This window comes from Molothrus aeneus, chromosome 9 (genome assembly GCF_037042795.1).
Source record: "Molothrus aeneus isolate 106 chromosome 9, BPBGC_Maene_1.0, whole genome shotgun sequence".
Lineage (NCBI taxonomy): Eukaryota > Metazoa > Chordata > Aves > Passeriformes > Icteridae > Molothrus > Molothrus aeneus.
In genome coordinates this window covers 22582604-22610538 of record NC_089654.1, presented here as the reverse complement: position 1 = coordinate 22610538, position 27935 = coordinate 22582604, and the positions used below count along the sequence as shown (strand labels likewise).

General features: G+C 40.2%; 1 protein-coding gene across 1 annotated transcript; it reads right to left on the bottom strand.

The window, feature by feature from the left end:
* Nucleotides 1-105: 105 nt before the first annotated feature.
* ASPM (assembly factor for spindle microtubules) lies at nt 106-27744 on the bottom strand. Its single transcript, XM_066555827.1, has 29 exons — nt 27439-27744; nt 26121-26264; nt 24393-25749; nt 22396-22497; nt 21515-21661; nt 20651-20896; nt 20448-20515; nt 19767-19908; nt 19559-19689; nt 19127-19302; nt 18888-19033; nt 18722-18807; nt 17207-17422; nt 16121-16331; nt 15892-16037; nt 15661-15789; nt 14577-14771; nt 8705-13330; nt 7635-7784; nt 7163-7329; nt 6155-6314; nt 5452-5661; nt 4799-4948; nt 3120-3311; nt 2067-2259; nt 1421-1575; nt 705-881; nt 290-462; nt 106-211 (listed from the first exon to the last, which is right to left on the bottom strand). The coding sequence occupies exons 1-29, from the start codon at nt 27742-27744 to the stop codon at nt 106-108; spliced, it is 10407 nt and encodes a 3468-aa protein (XP_066411924.1).
* Nucleotides 27745-27935: the final 191 nt, after the last annotated feature.

Sequence of the window (27935 nt, the reverse complement as noted above, 5' to 3'; positions counted from 1 at the left end):
ATTTCCAATGGTAGTTTAACACTTATTTGCTTTTTTTAAAAAATCATTTATCCATTTACTACATACATATTGTACAAATATATCTTCCTATACATCATTTACATTTCAGTAGTAGGCAATACCAAGTGTGTCCATCACCATCACAATTGCTTGCAAAGGATCCACGACTTCTTGCATGTTATCTTTCCTCAAGACCCAGTCTGGTTTAATCCTGTGAAAAGATTAGTGGCATGCATTAAAATATTTCAGTGTCACAGCAGAAATAAAAGACCAATTTTTAAGCACTTACCTTGAAACTGTTTTTATTCTTAGAGGAGTTACTGGAACAGAGGAGCTCCCAGCTAAGGCATTGTTTGTTTTCTGCTTCACAAGTGTTCTCTCTGCATCCATCCTGTGTTTCCGAGCTGTGAGCTTATAGAGGCTCTGGATGCAAGGAACGGTTCTTGGCATGCCTCGGATTTCCTGAGGAAAGAAAGGGGACAACAGCACACAGTCAATACTGCAAGTTCAAAAGCAGCCTAAATCAAGAAAATATGAGTGTGTTCATCAGCTTGGAAATGCATTTTTTTAAACCAGATTTTAGTTAAAATTAATATTGCAGCCATAACAGGTATGGGAGAGAAAAAAAAATTACAAACACCACCAAAACATGCAAGAAAAGTATGTTAAATTAAACCATTAAACCCAAAACATTTAGGTCTTACCAAAGCTCTTTTAGAGTCCTTTGAAAGGATGGCCAGCAAACAACAGGTCTTTGTGAAAATGCTTCCTCCCTTCTCTGAAACTTTGTCCCCAGCTTTGCCTCTGTACATTTGCAGTAGGTCTAGCAAAGTATCTATAGAATTTTCAGCTTCATAAACTGCTCGAGTAGTTCTTTCATACTGTTAAACAAGAAAGAGACAAGAGAGTTTCTACAGTCAGATCTTTAAAGCAACCTTCATTTACAGATTACTTATCAAGAGGTTAGAGGAAAAAACAAAGCCCATATTCTCCCCTAGAATAAATTTGTAGCTGAACTGGGATCCAAGCAATACAAACCACTTCTGTATTTACACAGTTGTAACATTATAAAAAGGTGCCTTTTATGCTTCCTCCCTTGTTTAGAAACCCAAAGAACCTGGTTCTATATTTATAATACAGAAAAAAACTTAGAATAGTTTCAGAGAAATTTAAAAATATTTGTGATACCTTGCAATGCCTTAAGGCCATGAAATAATTTTTTCACCAAAAACCATCATATAACTGTTACAAAGTAAATAAATAACTGGTTTCAAAACAACAGTGAAAAATCAGAACCTATTTTTATTCAAAACTACTACTTTTGTTGCTCTGGATTTATTGAGAAATTTTGTGGATAAACAAGTACTACAATAAAGTAGCCTACTGCTTATAAACCTGCAGAAGAAAAAATTCAAGTTACCTTTGAAACATTGAGCAGAACCTGAACTGAGTATCTGATCACATCCATGCACGGAACGCTCCGGTTGCAGCTTCGAATCAGAAGGAAAACACTGAAGATTGCTCTGCTCTGGGCCATATTTTCACAACACAGTGGGGACAGCCTGGTAGCCACCTCTAAAACAATTAAAGAAAAACAAATAGAGAAAAGAAAATTCTGAACTTCAAGCAAAAATATTACAAACAAGGATTTTCTCTATTTTTAACTAAAAGTGCAAAGTAAAAACTGCAATTATTGATTTAAGAGTTTTTAAAGCAACAGTTTCAATATTCTAGACTAAACATTAAGAAGACAAAATGATCCACAGAGAACATATACTGACAGTAAAAATGATAATAAACTTATGTTAGGCATAGCACTACTAGGACTGACAGAAAATTTTAGAGCAATCATACAGGAGTTCCTTTCTCTACATAACCATTTAAATATTGTTCTTAAATCAATAATCTAATTTTAGTCTGGAAAACCCTCCATTATACCCTCTAACACTCACGTTTTATAATCATGCAGAAAGCCTAAGTATCATTATGAACTGTCCTCAGCTGAAAAAAAATCCAGTTTTTATCCTTTTGAAAATCCATGAGTTATAATAAAACAAAATACTGACCAAGATGCTTTAGTGCTGCAAGAATGTAGGAGAGATGCTTATATTTTAGAAGGTGATCAATTGCAATTGCAGTTCTGTTGCCCAGTTTATTTTCTTCTCTGCTCTTTTCATTGGCCTTTATTAAACTGTGCCTTAAAGCTCTGGTTTTTGCTGTGTCAGTCATCTTTCTCCAAGAATATCCCCTCCATAATGCCTACAGAAAAGGAATTCCACAAAGAGAAAAAGTTGTAAAGGTTGTAAAGGAGAGACAAGACAACTGAACTTTATCACCAATACAAAAGTTTTACACAAGTCTGACAAAGTATTGAATGAACTTGGCTATTAAATTTTAAGTCATTAACACTCAGTGTTTATTTGTTTATCTTTTGTTACTGTTAGGTAGGACGTGACATACACACGTGATCAGGGTCTAAGAAGAAAAAAGCTTTTTCTTCTGCGTGTTCTTTAGCTTATATACTCTTAACAAAGCTGATCTTCAGTTATTAACTACATCACAATAACTTATATTCATTGGTGCAAAGCAATTAACATCAATATAACTGGTTAAAGTTTTACAGAAATTTAATAAGACACATATAAACATCTACTTATGCACGTAGTCTAGCTTTCAAAAATTTTCATGTATCTTTTCTAATCTGTTTCTATGCTGATGGCTTTGTCTTCTTTTTTGCTATGGATAGACTCAAAAATCATCAGTTGTTATTTTTTCTATTAACTCAGCTTTGCTTGCAGGCCAGCTGTCAAGCCCCTTTATACTTTTTATCTTCAAAAACTGGACTTTCAAGATGAAAGGCAAAAAAAATCCATGCATATTCAGTCCACACACACTCCCACCTAAGTCATCTCAACCATTACCTGCTCAGTATTCCTCCATGATCTGTTTGCCTTCAGCTTTCATGGCTAAACCACAGTTGACTTGGCTTGCAATTTCACTGATAAAGTCATCGACCAAAGCAAAGATCGTTCTTCTCCCCAAAAACCCATGAGAAAAAAACCCCAGCTAATAAAAATAACCAAACCCAAAGCTGTTATTTCCTCACAAGAGGTGCCTACCTGAAACTTAACAATTCCCATGGCGAGCCTCCTCCTGCGCTGGCGGGCGAGGAAGGTGCGGGCGTTTCTCTGGATGACGGAGGCGGCGCGGTGCCTGCGGCTCAGCCAGGCTCGCACGGCGCGCTGCAGCCGCACCACTGTGCCGCGCTCCCGCACAAACCGCCTGCGCTGCGCCTGCGCTCGGAACCAGCTCTGCAGGAAACAAAAGCACCCTTCTGGTTATTTAGAACTCTTCCCCTAGGTTCCCTTTTCACACCCTAAACGAGCACTGACAAAAAGTGAGTGTTTTAACACGAGCTTTGATAGATATGGGCACTATAAACGTCACCAGTCATAAATAACGTCCATGACTCTGACTGGCCTTGGGTAGCTGATGTGCAAGAATGCAGAACGCAAGACTGGAGAATGAAATCTTAACTGGGAGCCACTAATTCACAGAATTCACAGAATGACCAGGTTGGAAGAGACCATCAAGATCATCGAGTCCAACCCATGCCCCAACACCTCAACTAAACCATGGCACTGAGTGCCACGTCTGGTCTTGTTTTAAACACATCCAGGGATGGTGATTCCACCACCTCCCCAGGCAGGCCATTGCAGAACTTTATCACCCTTTCTGTAAAAAACCTTTTCCTAATATCCAACCTATGACACACTAGGGAAGCATTCTGAGGAGAGAAGGGGGTAGAGGAGGGCATAGATAGAATGGCTTTCAGTTATAGAAGGGACCTACAATGATCATCCAGACCAACTGTCTGACTAAAAGACAAAATATGTAACTCTCTCAATTTATACTTGTGCCCAGCATTACTATGCCCTAGGAGTTCTCTCTTGGTTGGCTTTTAAGGAGAACCACCATTCCACTTTCCTCATTTCCCAGCTCTGTTTCTTCCCTTCTATGAGCAAAGAAGGGAGACAGGATTCTGTGTGCCCAATCAGAACCAAAAAAACCCTTTTCCATCCATTCTCTCTTGCCTTAAAGGGAAAATCTAACTTATGGGGAGAAATAACAGATTTGTATGTATGGAGAAGTAGTAGGGCAAAGTTTGCCACGGCAGCCGTGACCAGAGAACAGCTATTTCAGAGTTCCCATTTCAGCCTCTCCTTTTATCTAGTGCTGGCTTCCCATACTAGAACTAAGCTAATGGTCAGTTCAGAGACCTGCAAATAATTTTTACAATTTGGTAGTGCAGCAATACAGACCTGATTTTGATATTGTTTTTAGATAAGTAAAACCTGGTTTCATTGAAATGCTGGAACCTGCACAGGCTCTGATACCACTGGCAGATCAGAAGCATCCAACCAAATAAATTACAGTATCCCAAGGGATTGTTCATGTAAGGAGATGCTCTACATTTCAGAAACTTTACAGGTTGTTATGTCTAAACTTTCCTACTGCCAGGAGGACATAAAGAAATAGGCTAAGACAGCACTCAGATTTCTTTGGCAAGCTTGATGGTCTGAAGGAAACAAACTTTCCTATCCATTCTCAGCTTTAAAATGCTTAAGCCTCCAGAGCTTGCTCAGCTGTGTATAAGCAGCATTATATAATAAATCATAGTCTCCCTAATTTAGCTTTATTTTCACATGTAAAGGAGCTACATTGTCTTAATGCTACAGCTTAGCTCACAGAAAACAAGTTAGACTATTACAAATCATTCAGCCTTAATCAGACCAACCTGTATTATAATAACAGATGAGATTCGGGTTTGTGCAAGTTTTAAGGTGAGGTGAAGCCTGTAGGCCCTTTGAATTTTAATTGCTGAGATATGATGATATACAGCTGCTGTAAAATAAAGAAGTCTGTTCTTTTGTTTCTGTTCTGAAATCTGTAGAAGGAAAACAAAATGGGGAACATCATTAATTTTCATACTCTGAGGTAGCTGGATGTCCACATAAAGAACATAGTCCACTATTAGATACTGAAAATCACCTCAGAACTAAAGTAAGCTACCACTCTGCAGTACTAGGTCTCTAATTTAAATGGTAACACAGAGAAGCGATTGTAAGAAATACAATCAATACATAGCAGAGAACAATTTCACTGCAAGCCTATGTGCACAGAATTATCAATTACAGCTAAGCCACAAAGATCTCAGAAGCTAAAACACCCAACAGTGAAAATTTACTTTAGTTCTAAAGAATTGTAAGAAAAGGCTCTAACTGTCTTTGATCTATTCTGACCCCAACCAACACTCAAAGCAGCCAACAAGAACTTAATTTCAACACCAAGAAATCAAGTTTTCCTCTCCTTGCCAGTCAGAATTAATGGTAAAACAGCTCTAGAGGTACTTTACATCCAAAGCAAAGTTTTAATTTGAATTATACCAACCTTTTTCCTGACTAAATAACCCCGGATAAATGCTTGCAGTTTAATGACAGCTCTTCTAGTCTTATTGTATTTCATAAATTGAAGCCTGCCTTCCTGCCAAGCCCGCAGATGTTTTTGGATAATTACAGCAGCAGCTTTTTGTTGAACAAATTTCCTTCTTGCCTTGAAACCTCTATATGCATTTTGGATCAGACATGCAGCCTGGTGCTTCTGAAAAAGATACTAAAAGAATGCACTGATAATTAAAATTTGTTCATTCATGTCAGGATCAATATACATTTATTTTTAGTTCTAGGGTTTTTTTCCATCATAAGAACAAAAATGGAATGAGAAGTACAAGTAAACTCATACAGTAGCAGTTTATATAAAATGCACTTTCACAGTCTGGAAGGTCTTTTCATTTACCTAAATGGGGTCAAAATATGGCCTTAATCTTTTGCAAGCAATAAACCCAGCAGAAAATTTGGCATTTTATATTGGTATCTGTATATAAAGGGATAATTCAACAATTAGTACTGTTCAAAACCAAGAATCAACCCTGTTGCTTAAAGCAAAAAAGGGTATTTAATATTTTGGAGATTGAACAATCTTCGCTCAGGTTCCACCGTTTCAATGCTTCTGCACATTGATGACAAAAATCACTCAAGTACAGTGAAAACTTTTCAAGTAACCATGACACATCAAACTGCAAGTGAAAACACACCTCTCTTAGAAGTCTCCTGGCCCTGTACTGCCTGTATGCCAGCTGGATCTTAACTACAGCACTCCTGGTTGCCAGAAACTGCTGCCGGAGCCTTCGCGCATCGCGGGTTGCTCTCCAGACTCTTTGGATGGTAAGTGCACAGGACTTCATTTGCAAAAACCTAACATGGAAATGCAGTTTTAAATGAGAAAACAGTGATGGTTTATGAAATCATTAAGATAGATATTGGGAAAGCACAGCTGTTCTCAACCAGATCTTGGAACGCCAGAAAATGGGAATAGCCAGCAGCGCTGGCAGAAAGACTGATTTTAAACAGAAGACACTTTCTGGTTTCCCACAGGAGGTATTTCCCTAACTTACTGCCAAAGGAGGCTGGGGAGGGACACAGCAGTTTGAAAGGCATTGGACAGATTGACATGCAACAGGTCCATAAAAGGATGTTAACAGGAATAGGCAGGGATGTTTAAAAAGCAGGGATGCTGAGGGAGGACCTTGTATCACTGCACAGCATCCCTTACTGCTACTGGCATGGGACAGTTCAGAATGAGATGAGCTACCAGGCTGATCTCATAGCAAAATAAACATAAACCAATTTAACTATTCCATTGTGGATCAAAATGAAATCGTTTTTCAACCTACAAGTTGTATGCTGGAATTTGAACAATAACCAGAAAAAGTTGTATGCTGGAATTTGAACAATATCTCTTTTTCTTGCAAAAGAGAGAAGTGAAAAAGAGATCAAGGGCTACTCTTTCTAGAGCCCCAGTACACATAATTTAAACTTGTGAAGGAGCTTCCATTCCAGGAAAACAATTAAATGTAATGAAAATCTTGTGCAAAAGAGCAACCCCACCTGCACCAATAGGGTTATATCCACACATGTTACAAGGATGCTGCAGGGGCAGAGCCTGAGAACCTGAAGAGTTCTACAGAGTGCAGTGCAGCACTAAATAATTACATAACAAAAGCTTTGAGAAGTGGAATGATGCATCTCAGATGGGGTATTACCGAGTCTGCAGCTGTCTTGCTCTGAAGTGCCTCTGGATAACAAGGGTAGCTCTGAGCACAGACATGTATTCCTTCCGTGCCTTGTGACCTCGGAACCAGGCTTGGATGACTCGTGCTGCTCTCATTTTGCTGACCCACTGCCTGGCTTTATAACCTCTGTATGCTGCCTATTAGAGAAATAAAAATTAAAAAAAAAAAAAATCAGAACTGTTAATGGAATAAACAAAATTAAAAAGAAAAAAATCACATCAACAGAAACAATTTTTGGGATATTTTATCTCTAAAATAGTACAAATATTTAAGTTCTCAAAACTAGATAATGTTTTCAGAAGCAAGTGAAACATATTCAGGGAAATACCACAAATGCCACTCTTTAATATTAGTCTGCAAAAATAACTACATTGTGAAGAAACAAATACAAAAGATTAAAAAACCCAAACAAACAGTCAATAAAAATCACTTTAATGATTACCTGAATTGTAATGGCAGCTTTTTTCATTTGATGGAATCTGCGTTGATCAATATTTCGCATCCGATGGGCTCTGTAGTGCTGCTGTATTAACACAGCAGAAAATTTGCACAGAAGATATTTCTGCCTCTGAACAAATCCACGGAAAGAGGCCTTCAAAGAAAAAGACAAACTTGGAATATTTCACCACTTGCATCACATCAGCTGGGAATGTTTGCATATTTCTATGTACAGCTGTACTCACTGGCTTGTTATAAAAACAACAATTAAATAAACATATTTGCAATGTCAAAAGTAATTCTTTTTTCCTACCTTTAAAGGAAAGTAACCATCCTTATATTGTTCAGGATGTAGTGGTTAAACATTCAGAAAAAAACTAAGCAGCTACCAATCCCCCCAAAACATGGAGGTGAGGAAAGCACATCTGATTTCAGTTAAGTAGAGCATGTGGTCTCCAAAAACAGAGTAGAACCAACCTAAGACATTCTCATAGAATGCTAGAATGGTTTGGGTTGGAAGGGACTTTTAAAGATGATCTAGCTCCAACCCACCCAACATGGGCAGGGATACCCATTAGATCAGGGTTCTCAGGGCCACAAATCATTATGAGAGATTATTTATTTCCCTTCCTTGATTTAGGGAAATTTCCCTCCTTACATTCCGCTTCAAAATGTCAGTAGGCACTTTGATTAGTCTAGGGTCAATTAGTAAACCTAGGAAGACTAACATGATTGATTTACTCACAGCTTCCTAAACCTGAGTTCTTAGGAATGTAGCAATCATGGTTTTTGCCATTCATGTCACTTTATACCCACTACCAGTGCCCTTCTCATGAAGAGATCTTTCATTCATATTCCCATCAAAGAAAACATTAATAAAGCCATTAATACTTAAGAGGTGAAATTCAGTAGTCTTAAAGAACCTTATTTGTGTGTGCTGCGGTACTAAGCTTTATACACCTGCCTTGTAGTACACTTCAGAAACTGATTCTACTGTGGTTTTCAAGAATCTTTAAAACACCTACAAATGAAAAACAACACACCCAAATCCCAGTACTATTCATTCAAAAGTACCTGAATTTTAATGGTGCTTTCTTTCATTTTGTGAAACCTCTTCCTTTGGATATATCCTCTGACTGTGGCCTGCACAAGGACAATGTTCCTGTGGGTTTGTAGGTAAGCCATTCTCTGGTGCTTCACAGTCAGGTGCGATCGGTAGTGCCGCTGCAGGACAACTGCTGCTCTTTTATAGCTCATGTACTGTGACTTACATTTATGCATTAAGTAATAGGATTGCAATGTAACAGCAGCTGCTCTGAGCTGGATGTATTTTCTACGCTGCAGAGCCATCTGAAGAAAGGACTGAATCTTTCTTGCAGCTCGTAGTTGCTTTGCTGTTTTTCTTGCTTTCATAGCTCGGAAGGCAGACTGAATAACCACTATGGCTTGTCTCTGAGCCAAGTACTGTGCCCTCTGTGCACGAGCCCTGAGACACGATCTGTACCACCTCTGAACAGCCACTGCTGAGCTCCGGAGCAGTGCATAGCGGGCCCGGGCTCTCCGGCCTCGGAACACGGACTGGATCGTCACTGCTGCTGCCTTCTGGGCGAGAAAGCGTCTCCTCTCCATGCACATCCGTAGGAACGACTGAATGCGCCGTGCAGCCACATTGGCTTTATACAACTGCCTGGCTTTCCTAGCACGAAAAGCAGCTTGGAGGCAAATGACAGCCTTTCTTATTTCTGTATAACTTCTCATGGCAGCTTCTCTTGCCATTTTGGCTCTGAATCTCTGCTGTGTGACTGTGGCAGCCCAGCACAGCTGTTTGTAACACCTACGCTGTACATACATGCGATAGCTAGACTGTATTACAACTGCTGAAACGTGCAGGAGTTTCAGTTCCTGCCGTGCCCTCATGCCCCTGTATGCTGCTTGAATAACAAGAGCGGAATTCTTCATTGTCAGATACTTCTTGCGTTGGTTCTTTCCTTTCAAATAGGATCGGTAGTAGTTCTGAATAAGCATAGCTGCAACTCTCATATTCTGATAGGCCCTTCTGTCCCTGAGCATTCTGTAGGCTGCCTGTATTGTGCTGGCAGCTGAATGCATGTGCTTGAGACTCCTCCTCACCCTGACACCTCTGTACACAGCCTGGATGTGAATAGCTGCTCTGCGGAGAGAGCGATATTCCAAAGCATGCTGCTTTGCCAGAACTAAAGCTCGGTACCTTCTCTGAAAGACAAGAGTAGCTGCTTTAAGAGAGAGATATCTCTGACGTTCTCTGAAGGCTCTGAAGTTTTTCTGAAGCACAGTTGCAGCACGGTGCATTTCTCGCTGTTGTTTTCTCACTCGCATGTCTCGAAAAGCCCTCTGGATACAAGTTGCTGCTTTCTTCAATGAAGTGTAATGCTCTACAGCAATTTTCCTGAGCCTGTGGGCTCTGTACCTCCTCTGTATGAGCTGGGCTGCCCACTGAACTCTTCTGTAATGACAGCACTGCCTATACATTCGGTAGTTTCTCTGTATTATAAGTGCTGCCTCATGTTGTCTCTTCAAGAAGCATCTTGTTTTCATTCCTCTGTAGGCAGCTTGAAGAAGTAAAACAGAATTGTACATTTTTAAGTACTTTTCTCTCTCACGCTTCCCTTCTCTGTAAGCTCGATAATGTTGCTGTATGATTACTGAAGCAAGCCTGAGTGCTTGATAAGAAGTGTAAATTTTATGCATTCTTACCATTGCTTGAATAACTGTAGCAGCTTGATGCATTTGCTGCATTTTTTTCCTAACTACAAATCCTCTATAAGCAGACTGTATGATAACAGTGGCATTAAGGAGAGAGAGATATTTTTGATGCTGAATATTTGCTAGTTTTGTTGCTCTGTATTTTCTCTGAATTACAATGGCAGCTGACTTAATGGAAAGAAAACGTTTTCTTTCAAGGAAAGTTCTAAACCTTCTTTGAATAATCACAGCCGATTCATTCATGGTTTTGATAAGCCTTCTTGTTTTCATACCACGGAATGCAGCCTGGATGTGCAGTACAGCATTTTTCATAATCATGTACTTGTGAACTTGTGCATCTCTCTCCTTACAAGCACGGAACCACTGCTGAATCTGCCTGGTTGCAAGCACCAACTTTCTGAAATCCCTCTGTTGTTTGTGCATCCGATAATAGGACTGGATTATTGCTGCTGACTGGTGCATAGCTTTTAAGTCTTGTCGGACTTTCATGCCTCTGCAAGCAGCCTGAAGGATAGTAACAGACCTCTTTAGTTCCAAGTACTTTTTGCGTTGTTCTTTCCCTAAACAAAATGCTCTGTATTGCCTTTGGATTCTTATTGCTGCCATTCTCATTGACTGATACTTTCTGCTCATGCAATACATCTTAAACATGGCTTGGATGCAAACAGCTGCTTGGTGCATACACTGAACCTGTCGCCTCACTCTTACACCTCTGTAAATCGCCTGCACTCGGACTGTGACTCTTTTTAAAGACAAATACCTCTGCCTTTGACATTTAGCATGAGTAACTGCACGGTAACGCCTTTGAATGGCTAGGGCTGCAGATCTAAGTCTTTCATATTCCTTCTTGACCAGGTAAGATTTGAAGGCAGCTTGTATAGTTGTAGCAGCTTTGTTTAGTTTGTTCAGTTGTCTCCTCACACTCATCCCACGGTAAGCAGACTGCAAGACTAATGCAGCTGCCTTGGTTTTTAGATAAACTGCACGTTGGGTTTTTTTCATATAGTGGGCTCTGTAGTATTTCTGAATCACCAAAGTGGCTTGTCTTAGTTTCTTGTATTTTAGTTGATTTATGTGCATTCTGTAATAGGATTGAATAATTGTTGCAAGATGATGTTGCTTCTGAATGGTTTTTCTCACAGCTTTCCCCCTCCATAGTGCCTGAAGATGCACTGCAGCATTTCGCAGCTGAACGTATTCTTGCCGTTGTCTCTGGCCTAGAACCTTGGCTCTGTAATGCCTTTGGATGGTTAGCACAGCGTGCTTCACAAGCCTGAATTTCCTCAGAGCCATGAATTTTCTAAAGGTAGACTGTATCTTAGTAGCAGCAACGTGCTGTCTTTGAATCTGCTTTCGCACCCTCCAGCCACGAAAAGCTGCTTGTAAAGAAAGCACTGCTGCTCTTGTCATTAAGAAGTTCAGTCTTTGCCTCTTACCACCCTTACAATTTCTGTACCACCTCTGAATCACAATGGAGGCCTGAACCATTGCCTTGTGTTTCACTCGTGCAGCATGAGCTCTAAAAGCAGTCTGAATTTTAATAGCAGCTCTGCATTCAAGTTTGAGCTTTTTGCGTGTTTTATAGCCCCTGTAGGCTGCCTGTAAGCACACAGCTGCTTTTCTAACTTGCAAGAACTCCTGCCTGTGACACCGGGTCTTTCTGCAGGCACGATAATGTTGTTGAATGACAGTGGCAGCACTACAGATGCTCAAGTACCGTTGCCGGTCCCTTTTCATTCTGTAGCAGGCCTGAAGTAATATTGCAGCCTCCCTCCACCTTTGTATTTGTTTCCTGACAAGATAGCCTCGAACTAGAGCCTGAATTCTTATGCAACCTCTCTTCAATTTCCTATAATCTTCTTTAAACTGAAGAGCATGTCTCCGAGAGCGATACCGTCGCTGGACATAAAGCGCTGCTTCCCTCAGTGCACAGTAACGCTTACGGACCTGCCTCATCTTTGCCAGAGCTTGAATCTTCACCGTGGCGTCTCTCAAGGTTTTAAATCTCTTCCGGGCAACGTGAGCACGGAAAGTGGACTGAATTTTGATCACAGACCTCAGGATACAAGCCTGTCTCCTGGCTTGCATCCCTCTGTAGGCAGACTGGAGAACAATGGCAGCCAGGCGCACCCTCTGGAAAGCAGCAGCTGCTTTTTTAGCAGCCACGTGTGCCCTATACCGGGTTTGAATTACAGAAGCAGCATTTTTAATCTCTTTGTATCTTTTTACTTGTTGGTATTTTCTCACGTGTGACTGCAATATAGTAACAGATTTTTTTAACTGCAGGAATCTCTGTTTCTCTCGTTTCATTCTCCACAGTGATTGAATAACACACGCTGCTTTCGCTTGTCTGTACAGCTCTCGTGCCTTCATGCCTCTAAAAGCAGCTTGGAGAACTACCACTGCTGCACGCTTTTGCAAATAAGACTCTCTCTCGCCTTTGCCCAGTTTATAAGCTCTGTAATACTGCTGAATTGTCACTATTTTTGCTCTGTGCTCCTGGTAAACACGTCTGGCCAGCTGACACCTGTACCAAGCCTGAATCTTGATAACATTTTGCTTAACATGTAGATACTGCTTCAGGTCTCTGTGCATCCTGTACCAAGACTGTATGACAAGGGCAGCCCTCCTTCTCTTAGCCAGTTTTGAAGATTGCCATTTTCGGAAATAACTCTGAATCACCAAAGCTGCTTTAATTTTCTGCTGAATTCTGTATTTTCTCCATCTTCTGAATGCCGACTGAATAGTAAGTGCTGAAGACTTTAGGATTTCGTATCTTTGTCGATCTATTTTTGCCAACTTAGCTGCACGCAGATGTCTCTGAATTGTAACAGTAGCCCAAACAATTTGTTTATATGCAGCAACAGACTTCACCATCCTTATCCTTGCTTGTACAAAAATAACACAGTGTCTTAGCTGTAAGTATCTTCTCCTTGCAGAGTATCTCCTCCAATAAGCCTGCAGGTAAAAAAAGAAAAAAATTGGTATTTTCTTCACAATATGTTGAGTTAAGCATGAATAAGGACTGTCATTTTCAGACTTTATAAGATTTCTTATTCCTATACTCATCAGAACCACAGAGCATTCTGAGTTGGAAGGTGTGACAGCTAACAGCTGTCCTGGAGCCCTCACAGTCATAGATAACCCTAACTAGAACTGGACCAGTCCCTGCCCTTAGGGAAAAGAAGTAAACATGCCTAGGAAAAGGCACTGGGAACCAGGAGATTCAAACTGAACACCAGCCAATCCCTGATGAGCAGAGACACCGGCAGCCATTGGCCAGTGAGCTGGGTGTAACCAAATTCAGCCAATTAGGACCAACCATGAGGGTGCCTGAAAGCCATACAAAAGGGAACTGTACTCAGGAAAATTGGCTATTGCTGTAGGAAATTTGGTGTGTTGAGTCACATCCATCTCAACAAGGACTGAGTCCTAGACTTGACTGAATGGCCCATACCAGGATCAAACCCATGACTTTGGTGTTGTTGGTGCCACGCTCTAACCAACTGAGCTTATCTCTGGCTCTTAATCCCTAGGAAGTCAAATCCAGAAATCTATTTTAAAAAAGGGAAATTAAGCAAAAGCTAAATGGTTTTTAAGCATTTTCAATTCTGGGAAAAGCCTCAATTTGCCCTGGCAACAGCAGATTCCCTTTTACACCATCTGATAAATTAGCAATTCTTTAAAATCCAGTCTGAAAATATTTCACTTAGGAGTGAAATATTTATCTTAGGGTAATGGTGCTGAAATTATCTTGAGAAACTGAATTATCTGCCTAATCTACCACTGCCATGTCTGCCACTTTGAATGTGCCCACAGCAGGTGACATAACACTAGGAGAGGAATTTTAATTTTTTTTAAAGCTTCTTTAAGTAATGTTCAGCAGCTGCAAAGAAGAAAACCAACACAATCTCATGAGTCTTTACATTAATGTTTAATGCCCTGTGTTTTAATGCTTATTGTCCCTCCAAAATATTCACCAAGAAGGAATAATTGTTAATTTAACAGCACATTACCATCCCTCCCTAGAGAGAAAAACTTACTAAACCTCTCAAAAGCAGAGGGAGGAAAAAATTTTAAAAAAGTATTACATTTCATGAAAGCATTAATTGCTGCAAGCAGCACAAATGGACCTTAGCGAGGCTCTTTCTTAGAGGTTTCAAGGGGTTTCCTTGCTGTGTAATCTTGCTTTAGGTTGTATTACCTGAATGACTGTGGCAGATTTATTTCTGCCTTCCTCCAGTTTTGCCTTTTTCAGATTGAAGAGAGTCCTCCTGGCCAAGTAACCTCTCCAGTGCTTCTGGATGAAAATGGCTGCATTCTCTCTCCTCAGGATGCGCCGGTGAGCCAAGAAGTTCATTGCAGATTTCTGAATTATCCGAGCAGCTCTGTCTCTTTCCTACAAAGAGTAAATTTCCACTGAATATTACCTATGGAATTTTCACTCATTTTTTTTATTTGAATAACTATCAACATCAATTTCATAAAATTATACTACATATGTACACATTATAAGATTAATTAATAAAAATAATGCCTGCAATGTTTAAAGGGTTTTGGTTTTGATTGCTTCTTCCCTACCAGCATCTTTACTATTATTTCAAAAGAGTTGTAAAGGGAGTGTTTTGTCATCATTGTTAAGGTTGGGTAGATTTTATACAGTAAAGAAACTGGAGATGAAAAAGCCTAGATAGAACCTCTGTCCCTTTCCACACCACAGATTCTCAGAATATTTCACTTGAATACTGTTTCAACATCAATATGTAACCCAGCAAGACACAGACAACCTTAAGGTACCATAGTTTTAAAACCTTCACTAAATCTGGTATAACCATCAGAAAATCAAGATACAGAACATAAGAACTCATAAAATTTAATTCAGAAGACTGGTGAAGCTTGGCTCTTTAACAAAAATAGTAAATCCATGCAGAAGTTCAATTACTCCTCTCATCTTATAGACATTAATAGGGATTAACTATTCCTTTAGTTTTAAGGAAGCAGTGCAACTATTTTATATTTGAAATAGTGGGAGAAGAGCTTAAGGGGTGACACACAAAAAAAATAACAGTAGCCTCTAAACACCTTCTGAAGTAGGTACTTCAGAAGTCTAAAAGAAAAGTGGAGTTTAGTAGATTACACCAGCAAGAAGGCCACATATTTTTATAATAGAAATGGCACTCATTAGTTTAAATGCCAATATAAGTCCAACAGACCTGTATTTTCCATTGAATTTATATTATCTTTTTTCTTAATGTAGAAGCTATGAATATTGCACAAGCAAAGAATACCTGAAAGAGTTTCAGTTCCCTTTTCAGCCTGTACTTCCTCCAAGCAGCCTGAATTACTCGTGCAGCTCGGGTTTCTTGGCGAAGATCGAGGAGCCGTGAACACAGAAATGACAGGTAGGTGATAACAACCTGCAGAAAAACACAACACAGCAGGGTAAGGCTCTACAAAAGAGCAGGACACGCTCACACAAGGGCAGAACACATTTATATCAACTCTAAAGGCATTTTTACCTTCTCATCAGGAATTGTATTTGACATGTCTGCATGATGAATCATTGCTGGTATCCCGCCTAGGTCAGAAACTGCAGCATTGATCAGCTGGAAGTTTTGCTTTTCATTGTCCAGGAGTTCCTTGTATAGGACTGAGGGAGTCACAGCTTTGTAAAGATAAAATATTAGTCAAATCAAATTGTGCAAAGAAATAGATTTAACATAAACTTCTGTACATCAAATAACTCACTTTGATCAAATGTTTCTTCCACAGCAGTTAGAGAAGTGTCAGACTCTGATGAGGAGGAAGAGTTTAGTCCCACTGTAACAGTTCTTGAACATTCTACAGTTTGAGTTGTTCGTTGGCACACAGCTTCCAAAGGCATGTAACAGGGGTGATAGTGATGAATCAAATAACATAATACTCTGCCATCTGAGAAACACACTGTGAAGTTTTCCACCTGTTAAATAAAATACAAATTCCTTGAATTTTTGTACTAGTCAATTGGTATAAACTGGATATAGAATTCTTCTCTTGTACCTTTAAATGTGACCAAGTGCAAATTATTTTCTAACACAAAAAAATTTAGGTAGCTAGTGCTTCCTTTGAACGTTTACTGTACAGCGACACACAGCTGTGAGACCCCAGAAACAAAAGAGGCGTGAGTCATTATACACTGAATCTACAAGGGAAAAATTTATGAAACCAATCTTTCTACAGCAGGATCCCAAATAAACTTCTATAGATACCTTTACACTAGTAATTGGATTACACTTTCAATGTAGAAATAAGTTCTGAATTTGAATCAGTCCTAAAGGCTCTGTTTTACTCTTCAGAAAGACTAGCAGGTGCTACTGTATTCTGACCAGTCAGGTCTCTGACCAGAGTTCCCTTCTTGGAACGAGCAAACATTTCCCTTCTAAACAAAGATCTCTGAGGAGATGAACTGACCTTAGCCCAAAATTTAGTTTAGTTTTCATAGCTTTTAAAAACACTGGAAATTCTATGCACAAATACTTTTAAAATGAAGACTCAGTAAAAGTCCACAAACAATTTCCATTCCAGCAAAAAATGTTCAAGTTTTAAAAAAGCATGGGTATGCACAAGACTAATTGGAAGGGAAAATTTTTTGCTCAGATTTGTTTAAAAAGAGAGGTGCAGTTAAACTCACAGAATAATGGTTACTTCAAATCAGATTAAACAGACTCCAGAAGAATAATAACAAATAATTGCCATTGACTTCTACTACATATTTGATGGTTTGAAGAACTCTGCTCTTTTAAGGATTACAACAGCACAGGGTGTACTTGTGGAAGGGTACATAAAACTATTTACCTTGATATTGTAAAATCTACAAACAGCATTAACCCATGCCATCAGCAGCTTCACATTTTCACTGTAAGTCTGAGATGAGAAGTTACTACTGTCTTTCTGTACTCTAAAAGAATTTTGAGAAGTCTTCGTAGCACCCAGTAGTGCTTTTGTCTTGTGTGTGTTCTTCAAAAACTCAATTTCTTCTTTTAAATGTTCCACATTCAGAAAAACATCCACCTGTTAGGAAGAAAAACAAAAAATGGACAAATCAACAGTCTGACATGTCCTGCATTACAGCTGCTGGCATGTAGACATGGCATTTTAAAGAGAATCTACACTCACCCCTTAGCAGCATCTGCCTCACAATCAGTAGCGGATAATCTGGACTTGCCAGCATAGATGGCAGATAAAAACCCCTAAATCTACCCTTTCCGCTGTTCTGTGTAAAAGAGTTACTGCATTAGTTAATAGTTGGGAGAAACAGGGCAATTCCCTGTGTAATTTCAATGTGCTATCAGAGGAAACAAAAATTTCAAAGTCTTGCCCGCAGTTCCACTGAGCCCATGTACCAATCCTCCTCCTTTAAGGGATTCCAAAAAGACTTGAGCTGGTTGGAGAACAAGCAGCATATCCACAGGGCTTGGATAAAGCCACTGCTCATTCAAGTTATTTCTCTGATCAAAAGCAAAATGCAACTGTGGCACATGCATCAGAAGAACTAACTGAAGGAAGTTAACTACTTAATAGTGCAACAGTACTCAAGAAAGAAAATAATTACATTTGATTTTTATTATATTGTCTATCTTAGTTATAGTTCTTTGGCTGAAGTCTTTAATATTCTTGCTTTACATATACTTCATTGCACTTACATTCCTGACTACTTAGTGGTGAAATTCCACCTCAACTTTTATCTTATTCTGCCTTTCATAATGTTATGTTCCTTCCAACTGGATTTGTCAGTTGGACACTTATTTTTAAAATACCCTCTGACTCAAGTTAACTCTTAAAACAAATTAAGAAAACTATTTTGACTTCCTCTACTAACTTTTGAAATGTCATTGCAGTAATGCCTAAGAAATCTTATTTCAAGGATGTTTCATCAACAGTTTCAGATAAAAGCAGGAAAAAGTAGAAGAGCTATAGCTTCAGAGATTACTCTATAATTGCCTAGCAGTGTAACCTCAAAATATCTTTTTCAGTTACTAAGAGTCTACCTGCAGTTTCAAATCAACATTATTTTACTTTTAAGTATCAATTTTGCTATTATATGGCATAAACTCACTTTTTTCCAGAAACTTGAACAAATGTGTAAGAAAAAGCACAGTTACAACATTATCCAAGCTCTATTGTTAGGGAACAACGAGCAGTTTAGTAAAGTTTACATGAAGCTTTGAATGCACAAAGCAAATCATTTCAGTTTAAAATTTGATTAGTAGAGGCTTGCACAGACATCAAATATTCCTGGAAGAGTGGTGTTTTCATTATTACTCCTTTTTAACCAGCAAAACCCAAACACAATAATCAATTGAATAGTACCTGGAAGGCAAAGACAATTTTCCACAGCAGTGCTAACGTTCGTTCCCTGTGTCTATCCACAATATCCCTGGAGTCAATTGAAGCACCTATCAAATAAAACAAGGGATTAAAGTGTGCAGTAGTTATATCTGATGCACTTAGAATAACCCTGATTTCTAGGCCTTACCAGTTTCATCTTTCAAGTGCACTCCTCGCTCTTTAAGGACATTGAGAACAATATCCACATTATGCATCTTCTGTAGCCGACTGATTGCAGGAACTCTCAGTTGTTTTGAAAGACTCCAGTTTTTGGTCAGAAGCTCCACTGTTCTCCTAACAAAGGTAATTGCATGGTTTAATGCCTCTGATGAGCTCACATTAAATATGATATAAAAGAAAATAAATATTTCAGTAGAATCAACGCACACAAGACGAATGCCACATTGTAAGTCCACAGCCAGGTTTGTTACAGCAAAATCAAATTCATCCAGAGGAGTCTGAACATGACTGACAGGCAGTCCTAAGAAACCCAGATGGCGGGAAAGGTCACCTTCACCACTCAGGAAGTCCCGGGAAAATGCAAGCAAAAGGTCTTTGCTAGCCTAAAGTTAAAACAAACAAACAAACAAAAATATTAACACTACAATATTTGTCAATCAGAGTACAGCTTTCATCCCTTGTACCTCCCAAATTACATTTCATATTTCCTTGTCTAATTCTTAAAATTACATGGTTTTTTTTTTAATTATTTTTAGCAAGTCACATAACTTTAACTTTTGTCAGATTAAAATCAATTAAAAAATTATGCACTGAGCCTTAGGACAACAATGGAGGAAGACCTCAAATCCCAGCTCTCACCTTGAACTCTGCATCCTTACAAAAGAGGCAGGGGTCATGGTCAATCATTCTGGACTGTTTGGCACAATCCAGAAAGCAAACCAACAGCAGCAATTTTTTCAGTGTGAACTTTGACAAAGCTTCTTCATGACCTGAAATTATAGAACTCAGTAAGTGATAGTTTAAAAATGAGGTGCTACAAATAAATTGTTTTGGAAGCAGTTGTTACCTTCCCGGTAAAGGTGGGGCACGACAGGATGTCTGTATTCAGCTGCAATGTCAGGGTTCCACAGCAAGCGGTTAAGGATAAATATTGCTAAACCCATAACATCACTGTTACTCTCCAAAGCTATCAGTTCTCCATAAATAGTCTAATATGAAAGAAGGGGAAAAAGCAGAAGGGTTAAAAGTTACCTTAAATACTGTGTGATTTAGTGAACAATATACATTATTGAATCTCTAAAATAATGAATGGAAATTGATCTCTAAATATCAAACAGTTTTCAAGTGAGTCCCAAAGGTAAAGCCAAAGGAAATTTCAGAAGATCTAATTTAATTCCAAAACATGTATGGTCATCCATGTCTGAGAAACCAATCAGGAATTTCTTTAAGATGACCACATTTTTTTCCAGTTTAGTAAAGTGAAACTGAAAGGAAATGCTTTTGTGTTATTGGCCACGGAATTAAGTTCCACTATCATTGATTAAATATTTTACTTCTAAATAAGATAATAACTTTTTTAAAGCAAGTATGTTGTAACAAATTAAAACATATGCATCATGCTGCAACTGAATTGAACCTACCTGAATTAGTATGATAGACAATATAAAGAAACCCAAAACAACCTCTACTAAAAGAATTACTAAATGTCCTTTAAACCTAGATTATAGACTACACACAGTGAACTTACCTCCAGACCTATACGCAGCCATAAAGGGTTGTAAGATAAAAGCCAGTTAAGGACTTTCTGCCTCTCTCCTGCAAGAAAGCATTTTTAATATTAGATCCAGCAAACATTTCAGATTAATGCAAAAATTTCTATTAACCAATTTCAGATTAAACAAACTGAGTGTGTGAATAGCCCTTTTCCCATCCCAGGTGTCAGTCTCTTACCTATGTCTTTCCAGAGGTGCCTGTCCCTGCGCACCAGCAGGCGCCTGCTCTCGATCTCCCCCTCGAGCCTCTGCACAGCCCTGACCATGGTTTCGCAGGTGAACAGGCGGCAGGCCTCGCGCCGCAGCCGGTTCAGCTTGCGCCGGGCCGTGTACGCTTTCAGCGACGCCTCATCCTTCGTGGGTGCCTTAGGAAGGCTCCTTTTGTGATGGTTCTCTTCCCCCAGGATAAGAGCAGCTGCATTTACTGTTTAAACATGCACAAAGAACAAGCATTTGCATCTCAAATAAAGGTAGCTTTGCACATCTCATTGATTTTTTCTCCTCTTGAAGCTGAAGTTTTGTTATTTTTATTCTGACTGATGATTTATCCTTCAGGAAGCTTGTCAGCTGTTGCACTACACATATGTTGTCAAGTACAAGAATACTAGTCTACTATTAAATATAAGAACACTTATTTCATAAGTGAGCAGTGCTAGGAATTCAGTTTTAAGATTAATGGTTCCATCTTTGGTTTTTCCAAATGAAGCTAAAGATAGCCTACTTTTTTGCTCTATCCTTTTAGTAAAGTGCCGGCTATAATATTTTCCAGCAGGTGGGGATTCCCCACTCACCACCCACTGAGAAGTACCACAGCCACACATTCCAGTGTATTCTTGGTGTAAAGCACCCTCCACATGCAGGGGTGTGCTGTGCTGTGCTTGCCATGAGCTGGTGAGCCATCCACACTGATCAGAAGGGGCAAAATAAGACAACATGACTCTGAAAAGGTTTAGTGTGAAATGAGTACTACTACTTGTTACTGTTAATAAGTATATTACATAAAGCATAAGAAAATGGGAAGACAAAATTGGTGTACTCTTACCTTGTGAGGTATTTGTTTTTACATTGAAGTCATCAGGTGTAAGTACAAAATTTAACCACCAGGTGAAACCTCGCTGCTGCTTCTCCTTCCAACGTTCATCATAAAACATGTTTTTAGCAGCAAAAGGCATTGGGTGCCTAGGGATGACTAAAAAAAAAAAGTAGAACAACAAAAAACTTTAGTTTTTGCAGTTCTTGAAATGTTAGATAACCAATATGCATTTAATTCTGGAAAGGATTAATGCTTGACATTCCATTTAGCACTACAGCCAAAAAGGCAAATTGTTAAAATCTTCAGTGACTTGTGGATCAGTGATTATTAATAAACTTCAGCCACAAAACAGGGCTTCAGTTGTTACAGCCCTAGAGCTAAGACAAGATACCTAGAACCCAGGCCATTTGCAATGGGGTAAACTCAAACTGAACTGGATTGCATCCAGGAAGAACCATTTTATAGATGCATTTTTCTGGTCAGATCAACTTAGTATTGTTAACTCTGCAAAATTTTTATCTTGCTGGGAAGAAAATTTCTCTTCTGAGGTATTCTGTTGTTGCCTTAAAATGTTATCAGATATGGAAGAGGCATTTAACTGATAGCCATCAGTTAAATCTATTAAAGCTGGGAGCAGAACTGTAATACAGCTTTTAGACTTACAGGCCAATCTGGAAAAAATAACATTTACTTTTAGCTGACCATGTGCTGCAACCAATTTTCTTATAAGTAGTTAAAACAGAAGGTTACATACATTGTTCTACTAGGTATTGATTCATTTCAGATACTATCTTCTATTTCAGTTCTAAGCAGTTAGGTCTCACCTGACACCAGCAGTACAATTGTGACACTCTGTTCAGCGTTTTACCAAACACCAGGAGTCTGCCTACCTGTTTTCAGTGGTTTCACAAATGTCAGGTGGGACTGGGCCAATCCAGGGACAGGTTTACTAATTCTCCTGGTAGCTTTAGGTGCCTTCTGAAGTGAAGAACCTACAAGCATTAACACACAATTATCAACAGCAAATACGTCAGTGAAAGTTAACATATTGAAGTTCATATCACTTCTAAAGTACAGAACTAGAGTAATTCCCCATGAACCATTCAAAAGATATTGATGATTTTAAAAGGGGAGGAAGGAAGATGTGTGGATGCAGGGAACTACAGACTGGTGAGCTCCACTTCTGTGCCTGGGAATATCATGGAACAGATCCTCATGGAAGTGATGTTAAAGCACATATAAGACAAGGAGGTGATTGGAGACAGTGAGCATGGCTTTACTAAGGACAAATTGTCCCTGACCTGTCTGGTGGCCTTCTGTAATGGAGTGGCTGACACAGTCAAAAGGGAAACCAGCTGATGTCATCTGCCTAGAGTTCTGTAAAGCCTTCTACATGGACCCACATGGCACCCTCATCTCCACATTGGAGAGATATGGATTTGGAGGGTGTACCATTGGGTGGATAAGGAATTGCAGCCTGGGGCTTGTGGTCCATGGCTGCATGCCCAGGTGAAGGCTGGTGATGAGCAGTGTCCCTCAGGGATCTGCCTTGGGACTGGTGCTCTTTAATGCTTTATCAATGACAGAGATCGAGCACACCCCCAGCACGTCTGCAGCTGGCACAACAGACTGGGAGAAGAACCCAGAGAGAGCAGCCCTGCAGAGGAGGAATTAGGGTTTCTGGTGGATGAAAAGCTGGACATGAGCCAAGAGTGTGCACCCACAGCCCAGAAGGCAAACTGAAACCTGGGCTGTGTCAAAGAGGGGTGGCCAGAGGTCAAGGGAGGGGATTGTTCCCCTCTACTCTGCCCTTGTCCAGCCCATCTAGCTTTATCCTGATGGATTGTTAGAAATAACCTGGTAGATATCACACCTTTTCCTGCTGCATATCAATACTTTCAGCACATTGTTTTGACACAACCCATCTTAAAAAGCCTGACATTGAAGTGCACTACTGAAAGCCCCAAATCAAATCCAGATCACAGAACAGATCACTTAACTGAAGAAAGCAGTATGTGCTATTTTGATCTGAAAGCTATGATTAATTTTTCCTGGTAGTTAAATTTTGCAAATTAAATGCATCTTTAAGTCCCAGGCCCTCATTCTTTTCACATTCCAGAGCACATTTGGGGTTGGAACAGTTAGAAAAAATCGAAAATAAGCTGAAACACAAGTGTCAGCGTTTTCTGATCTCCAAGCAATAAAGTATTGGCAAACAATAAGGCAGAGAGAACTACACAAGGCTGACTAATCACAGACAGTAAAAAGCAGGCAGAATGAAAAAGACAGAGGAACTTTTTCACTGGAAGAGTGGTTAGGAATTATCACAGGCTGCCCAGGAAAGGGGTGGAACCACCATCCCTTAAGTGTTGAAAAGGTGTATGGATGTGGCACCTAGTGTTACAGTTTCGTGGTGAACACGGTGGTGCCAAGTTAATGGTTGGACTCAATGTTCCAAGGGATCTTTTCCAACCTTCATGATACTACTTTGAAAATATGTGACAACAGCAATGGAGACAAACACTCACAATGGTAAATGTATAAGTGACAAATCTTGTGCAGTAAGTTTCCAGAAAATTTGATTTATGTAACAAGGTCTCTGCTCAAGAGCTTTTAGATACTTTAACTATTATTGTCATTAACAAATTTACACAGGAATAAAGTAAATTTGAAGCCAATTACATAACCAAAACACCAACCTAGTTTTCAGTTTTTTAAAACACAGATTTTAAAAAAAACCCACAAATTTAAAAAAAACAAATTGCAAAAGCTCACATTTCAGAGATATGAAACATTGCTGACTGCTGCTAGACAGTTCAGTTTGCTATATCCATTTCCTAACCAAAGGATCTTTAAGAAAATGGTAAAAGAAGGAAATACTGCTCACCAGTTTTCTTCCTCTGCCCTACTCTCTCTCCACTGGTGGGTTTGGAGGCCAATGGTCCTCTGGCCATGCGTGTTTGATTGTCTGCGCTAGAGGTAAGAGCTCTTTTTCTTTCCACTTCTTCCACATGCACTGGAGCTGTAACTTTACTATTTCCTACAAATGCTTCACTCTTCCTCTTACGACACAAAGAAGTTGATCCAGTAGGAGATGAATTTACCTTGTCAGTGTGACACTTATTTTCAGATGAAATGGGAGCTGTAACTGGCAGCTGTTTAGATCTTTCTGCTTCCATATGTCCAGGCACCACATTAGCACATCCCGTTATTGCTTTATTAAGGCATTTTTTAGATTTTGGCTGGTGGGTTTCTGTTCTTGTTTCTTCAGCAGCACCACGCTTACTTTTTATGACAGTGGCAGAAAGAATTGGACGCTTTTTTGTTCGCTCTCTCTGAGAGGGATTGTCAGTCTGCAGTTCCTCCGCAGAAGGAAAACTGCACTGATCTTTCTTGGGTTTGTCACAATCAAATGCCTGTGATTTTACATCATGCAGCACAGAGACTTCATTTAAGCTGTGTTCTATGTGAACACGTGTTTCTGTCTCTACACCTCCATCTTTTTTCCATTTTGCAGGTAGACATCTCTTAATAACATAAGTCTCTGTGGTGGACATTATTAATGCTGCCTCAGGTTTTGGAGTCTTTGATGGTTTATTTGACAAAATGTCCTTCACAAATTGATCAGGTGACAGAATTGGAATAGGGTGTTCTATTACATCAATATCCACTTGATAATTGTCATTTACAAAAGCATCTGGACTTAAAATTCTCCTTGTACTTAAAACAGGCACAGAGGCTGAGTGTTCTGGAGTGGAAACTGGTGAGAGTGTGAAATTAAGAACCCCTCCATCATCTGAAATTGGCAATTGTGCTAATCCAGCAGAACTGGAGGCACTCTCAGGTTGCAATTGATTGTGCTCAGTAACACATTTATTGATGTTACAGATGTCTGTCTCGGGCAACAACTCTTTATTTCCAGAGGCAGCAATATCCCCAAATGCAGTAGACCTTCTCAGGGCTAGTGGTGTGTGAACAGTATTGCCATGTTCCGCTGGCCCTGGGGCAATGGGAGATGGAGGCAGCTGATTCTCTGAGCCAGCAAGAGAGCCATTTCCTTGGGATGCACCATTCTGCTCTGTGCTCTGATTCTCACAAGACTGAAGGGGACTTCTAAGTCTAGCCACCTTCTGAGAAACTTGAAATGTTTTATTAACATTTTTAATTTCTACAGTACTCTTCTTAGCTTTTATTGCAGATGTTCCTGAAGAGTTCTTCTTTTTTAATGTTTCCCAAAGACTCTTCTGAAAAAGAACCATACGTAAAAGTTAGTGTGGTGGCTTTCTAAATTCTTCTACATGTAAAAGTAAACATTACTAGCATACCCATAGCTTTAGAGTTTTAAAAGAACTATTAAAAGAACTCTTGATCAAAAATTCACAATACCTTATTTGCAGGCATGAAAACCATTTATTTGGTCATGTTTCAATTATATTCTTTAAGCTGTAGTTTATCAGTACAGCTAAAAAAAGTTGAGGACAATGCATAGCATCATTTCCACAGCATCATTTATCACTTTATAGCTCTCCTTCACTAAATTTTCTAGTGATAAAAACAATATTTGCATCAGAGATGCCAAAGTAACAGAATTAAGATACAATAAACACACACTCACCTTTTTCTTCGGGGGCTGTTCAGCAGCACCAAGGAGCACAGCTTGATGTTTTACAACATCATTAACAACAAAAGTCACCAGTTCTCTGATTTTTCCTTCTTCTAATGGTGTCCACGTGATAGAAACAAATATTCTTTGTCCTGACTATTGGAAAGAAATAAATATTTAATATTTAGCATTTAGGTACACTTTGGCAACATTGAAGATCAAGTAATCAACCAAACAATGAGCAGTATATAGAATATATATTATGGCAACATGAAATGATAAAAAATTGTTAAATGTTTAAATGTCAATTTTCCCTCCTTGGAATGTAAATTTAAGCAACCCCTATCAAAAATGTTGTCTTACTGAAAGGACTTCTGAATCAAACTACAGTGGAAAACAAGAAAGAATACAGATAACACACAGTAGAAGGAGAAGGTGCGAGTAAAGGTAAGAAGAAATTACATAATTTTTGCATGTATTAACCAAATAAGTCCTCCAGAGTAACTTTGAGAGAATTATCGTGGGACAAATAATCAGAGGTTGATTAACTTAGGACCTTAGCTGACCATAAGTGTAAATGTTTTTAGTCAAATTTGACATGTAAGTCTTTCAACAAAAACTAAGACACCGCAAATTATCAAGGAAGTCATGAAGCTTTCTATTCATTAATTCCTAGAGGAACATATCATTCAAGCACCGTGCAGTGAGACTTCACCCTGGTTTTATAAGCCCATTGCTGCAAGACATGTCCAGAGCGTTTCTTCCTCTCTCACAAACACTTTGGACAGTGTAGATAATTACAGATATATATTCCTCTAAACGGTTCTTTTAAAAACTGGAACTGATTGGATGGGCCACAGTTTGCATTTCCTTAAGCATCGTAAATGCTTAATCCTATTTTAAACACGTCTTGCACTCCGTTGTGTCAGCTAATGAACGTGCAGAACACTGAACCGGCATTCTCTTCCCTCAGCCCTCTTCCTGAACATACGCCCTGAAACTTTTTGACAGGTCTCTGTCTTTAGAACAACATTCTCGAAGAGCAGTTCATTTCATTTTTTTATTCTCACAGCAAACACCTCTCTGATGGAGCAGGTTGCAGCGCCCTTGCACAGCTGACAGCCCCCAGCCTGAGGGGCCGACCCCGCCATGCCCGGCAGCCGCCGCCCCTCGGGCCGAACCGCGCGGCCCGCACCGCCCTCCGCACCTCTGGGCCCGCGGCCGCCCCGCGTCCCGGGTGGCTGCGGATCGCCCCGGGGCAGCTCCTCCCGAGCCCCCGGCCCTGCGGCCGCCAGAGCTCCCGCCCGTCCCCTGGCGGGTGTCCCCGTACCTCCACAAAGAAGCGGCGGTGCTCGATGCTGAAGCCGCGGGCAGCTGCCGGAAAGCGCTCGATGACCACCTCGGCATCATCATCGTTGGGGTTGTCGATGCCCAGCAGGCGCGTGCGGGAGGCGCCCACACGCAGCCGGCCGAAGCTGAGGAAGGGCGGCCGGGAAAAGTAGCTCAGGACCAGCACGGCGGGCTCCTCATCCGCGTCCTCCTCCTCGCCGCCCCGCGGGGCCCAGCGCCGCCGGCCGGGCTTGCTGGCGGGGCTGCGGTCCCCCCGCGCCGCTGCGGCGACAGAGCCCGCGGCCATGGCCGGGCAGGCGCGGAGCGGCGGCTCTGCACGGCAGCACTGCGCCAACCGCCGCTCGCGCGTTCAAACCCACGGCTCCGCCAATCCCCGCGCGGACCGCGCAGGATAGCCCCGCCCTCCTGCTTCCCAGCCAATCGCAGCGCGGCTCGCGCCCGTTCCAGCCCGTCTCCTCGCCTGTCCGCCAATCAGCG

Coding starts and splice junctions, on each gene's coding strand:
- ASPM (XM_066555827.1), bottom strand. CDS start 27,744: ATGGCCGCGGGCTCTGTCGCCGCAGCGGCGCGGGGGGACCGCAGCCCC. Junction 14,772..15,660: donor GGGAACTGAAACTCTTTCAG/GTATTCTTTGCT, acceptor TACTCTTTGTAG/GAAAGAGACAGAGCTGCTCG. Junction 2,260..3,119: donor TGGGAATTGTTAAGTTTCAG/GTAGGCACCTCT, acceptor CCTTTTCTGTAG/GCATTATGGAGGGGATATTC.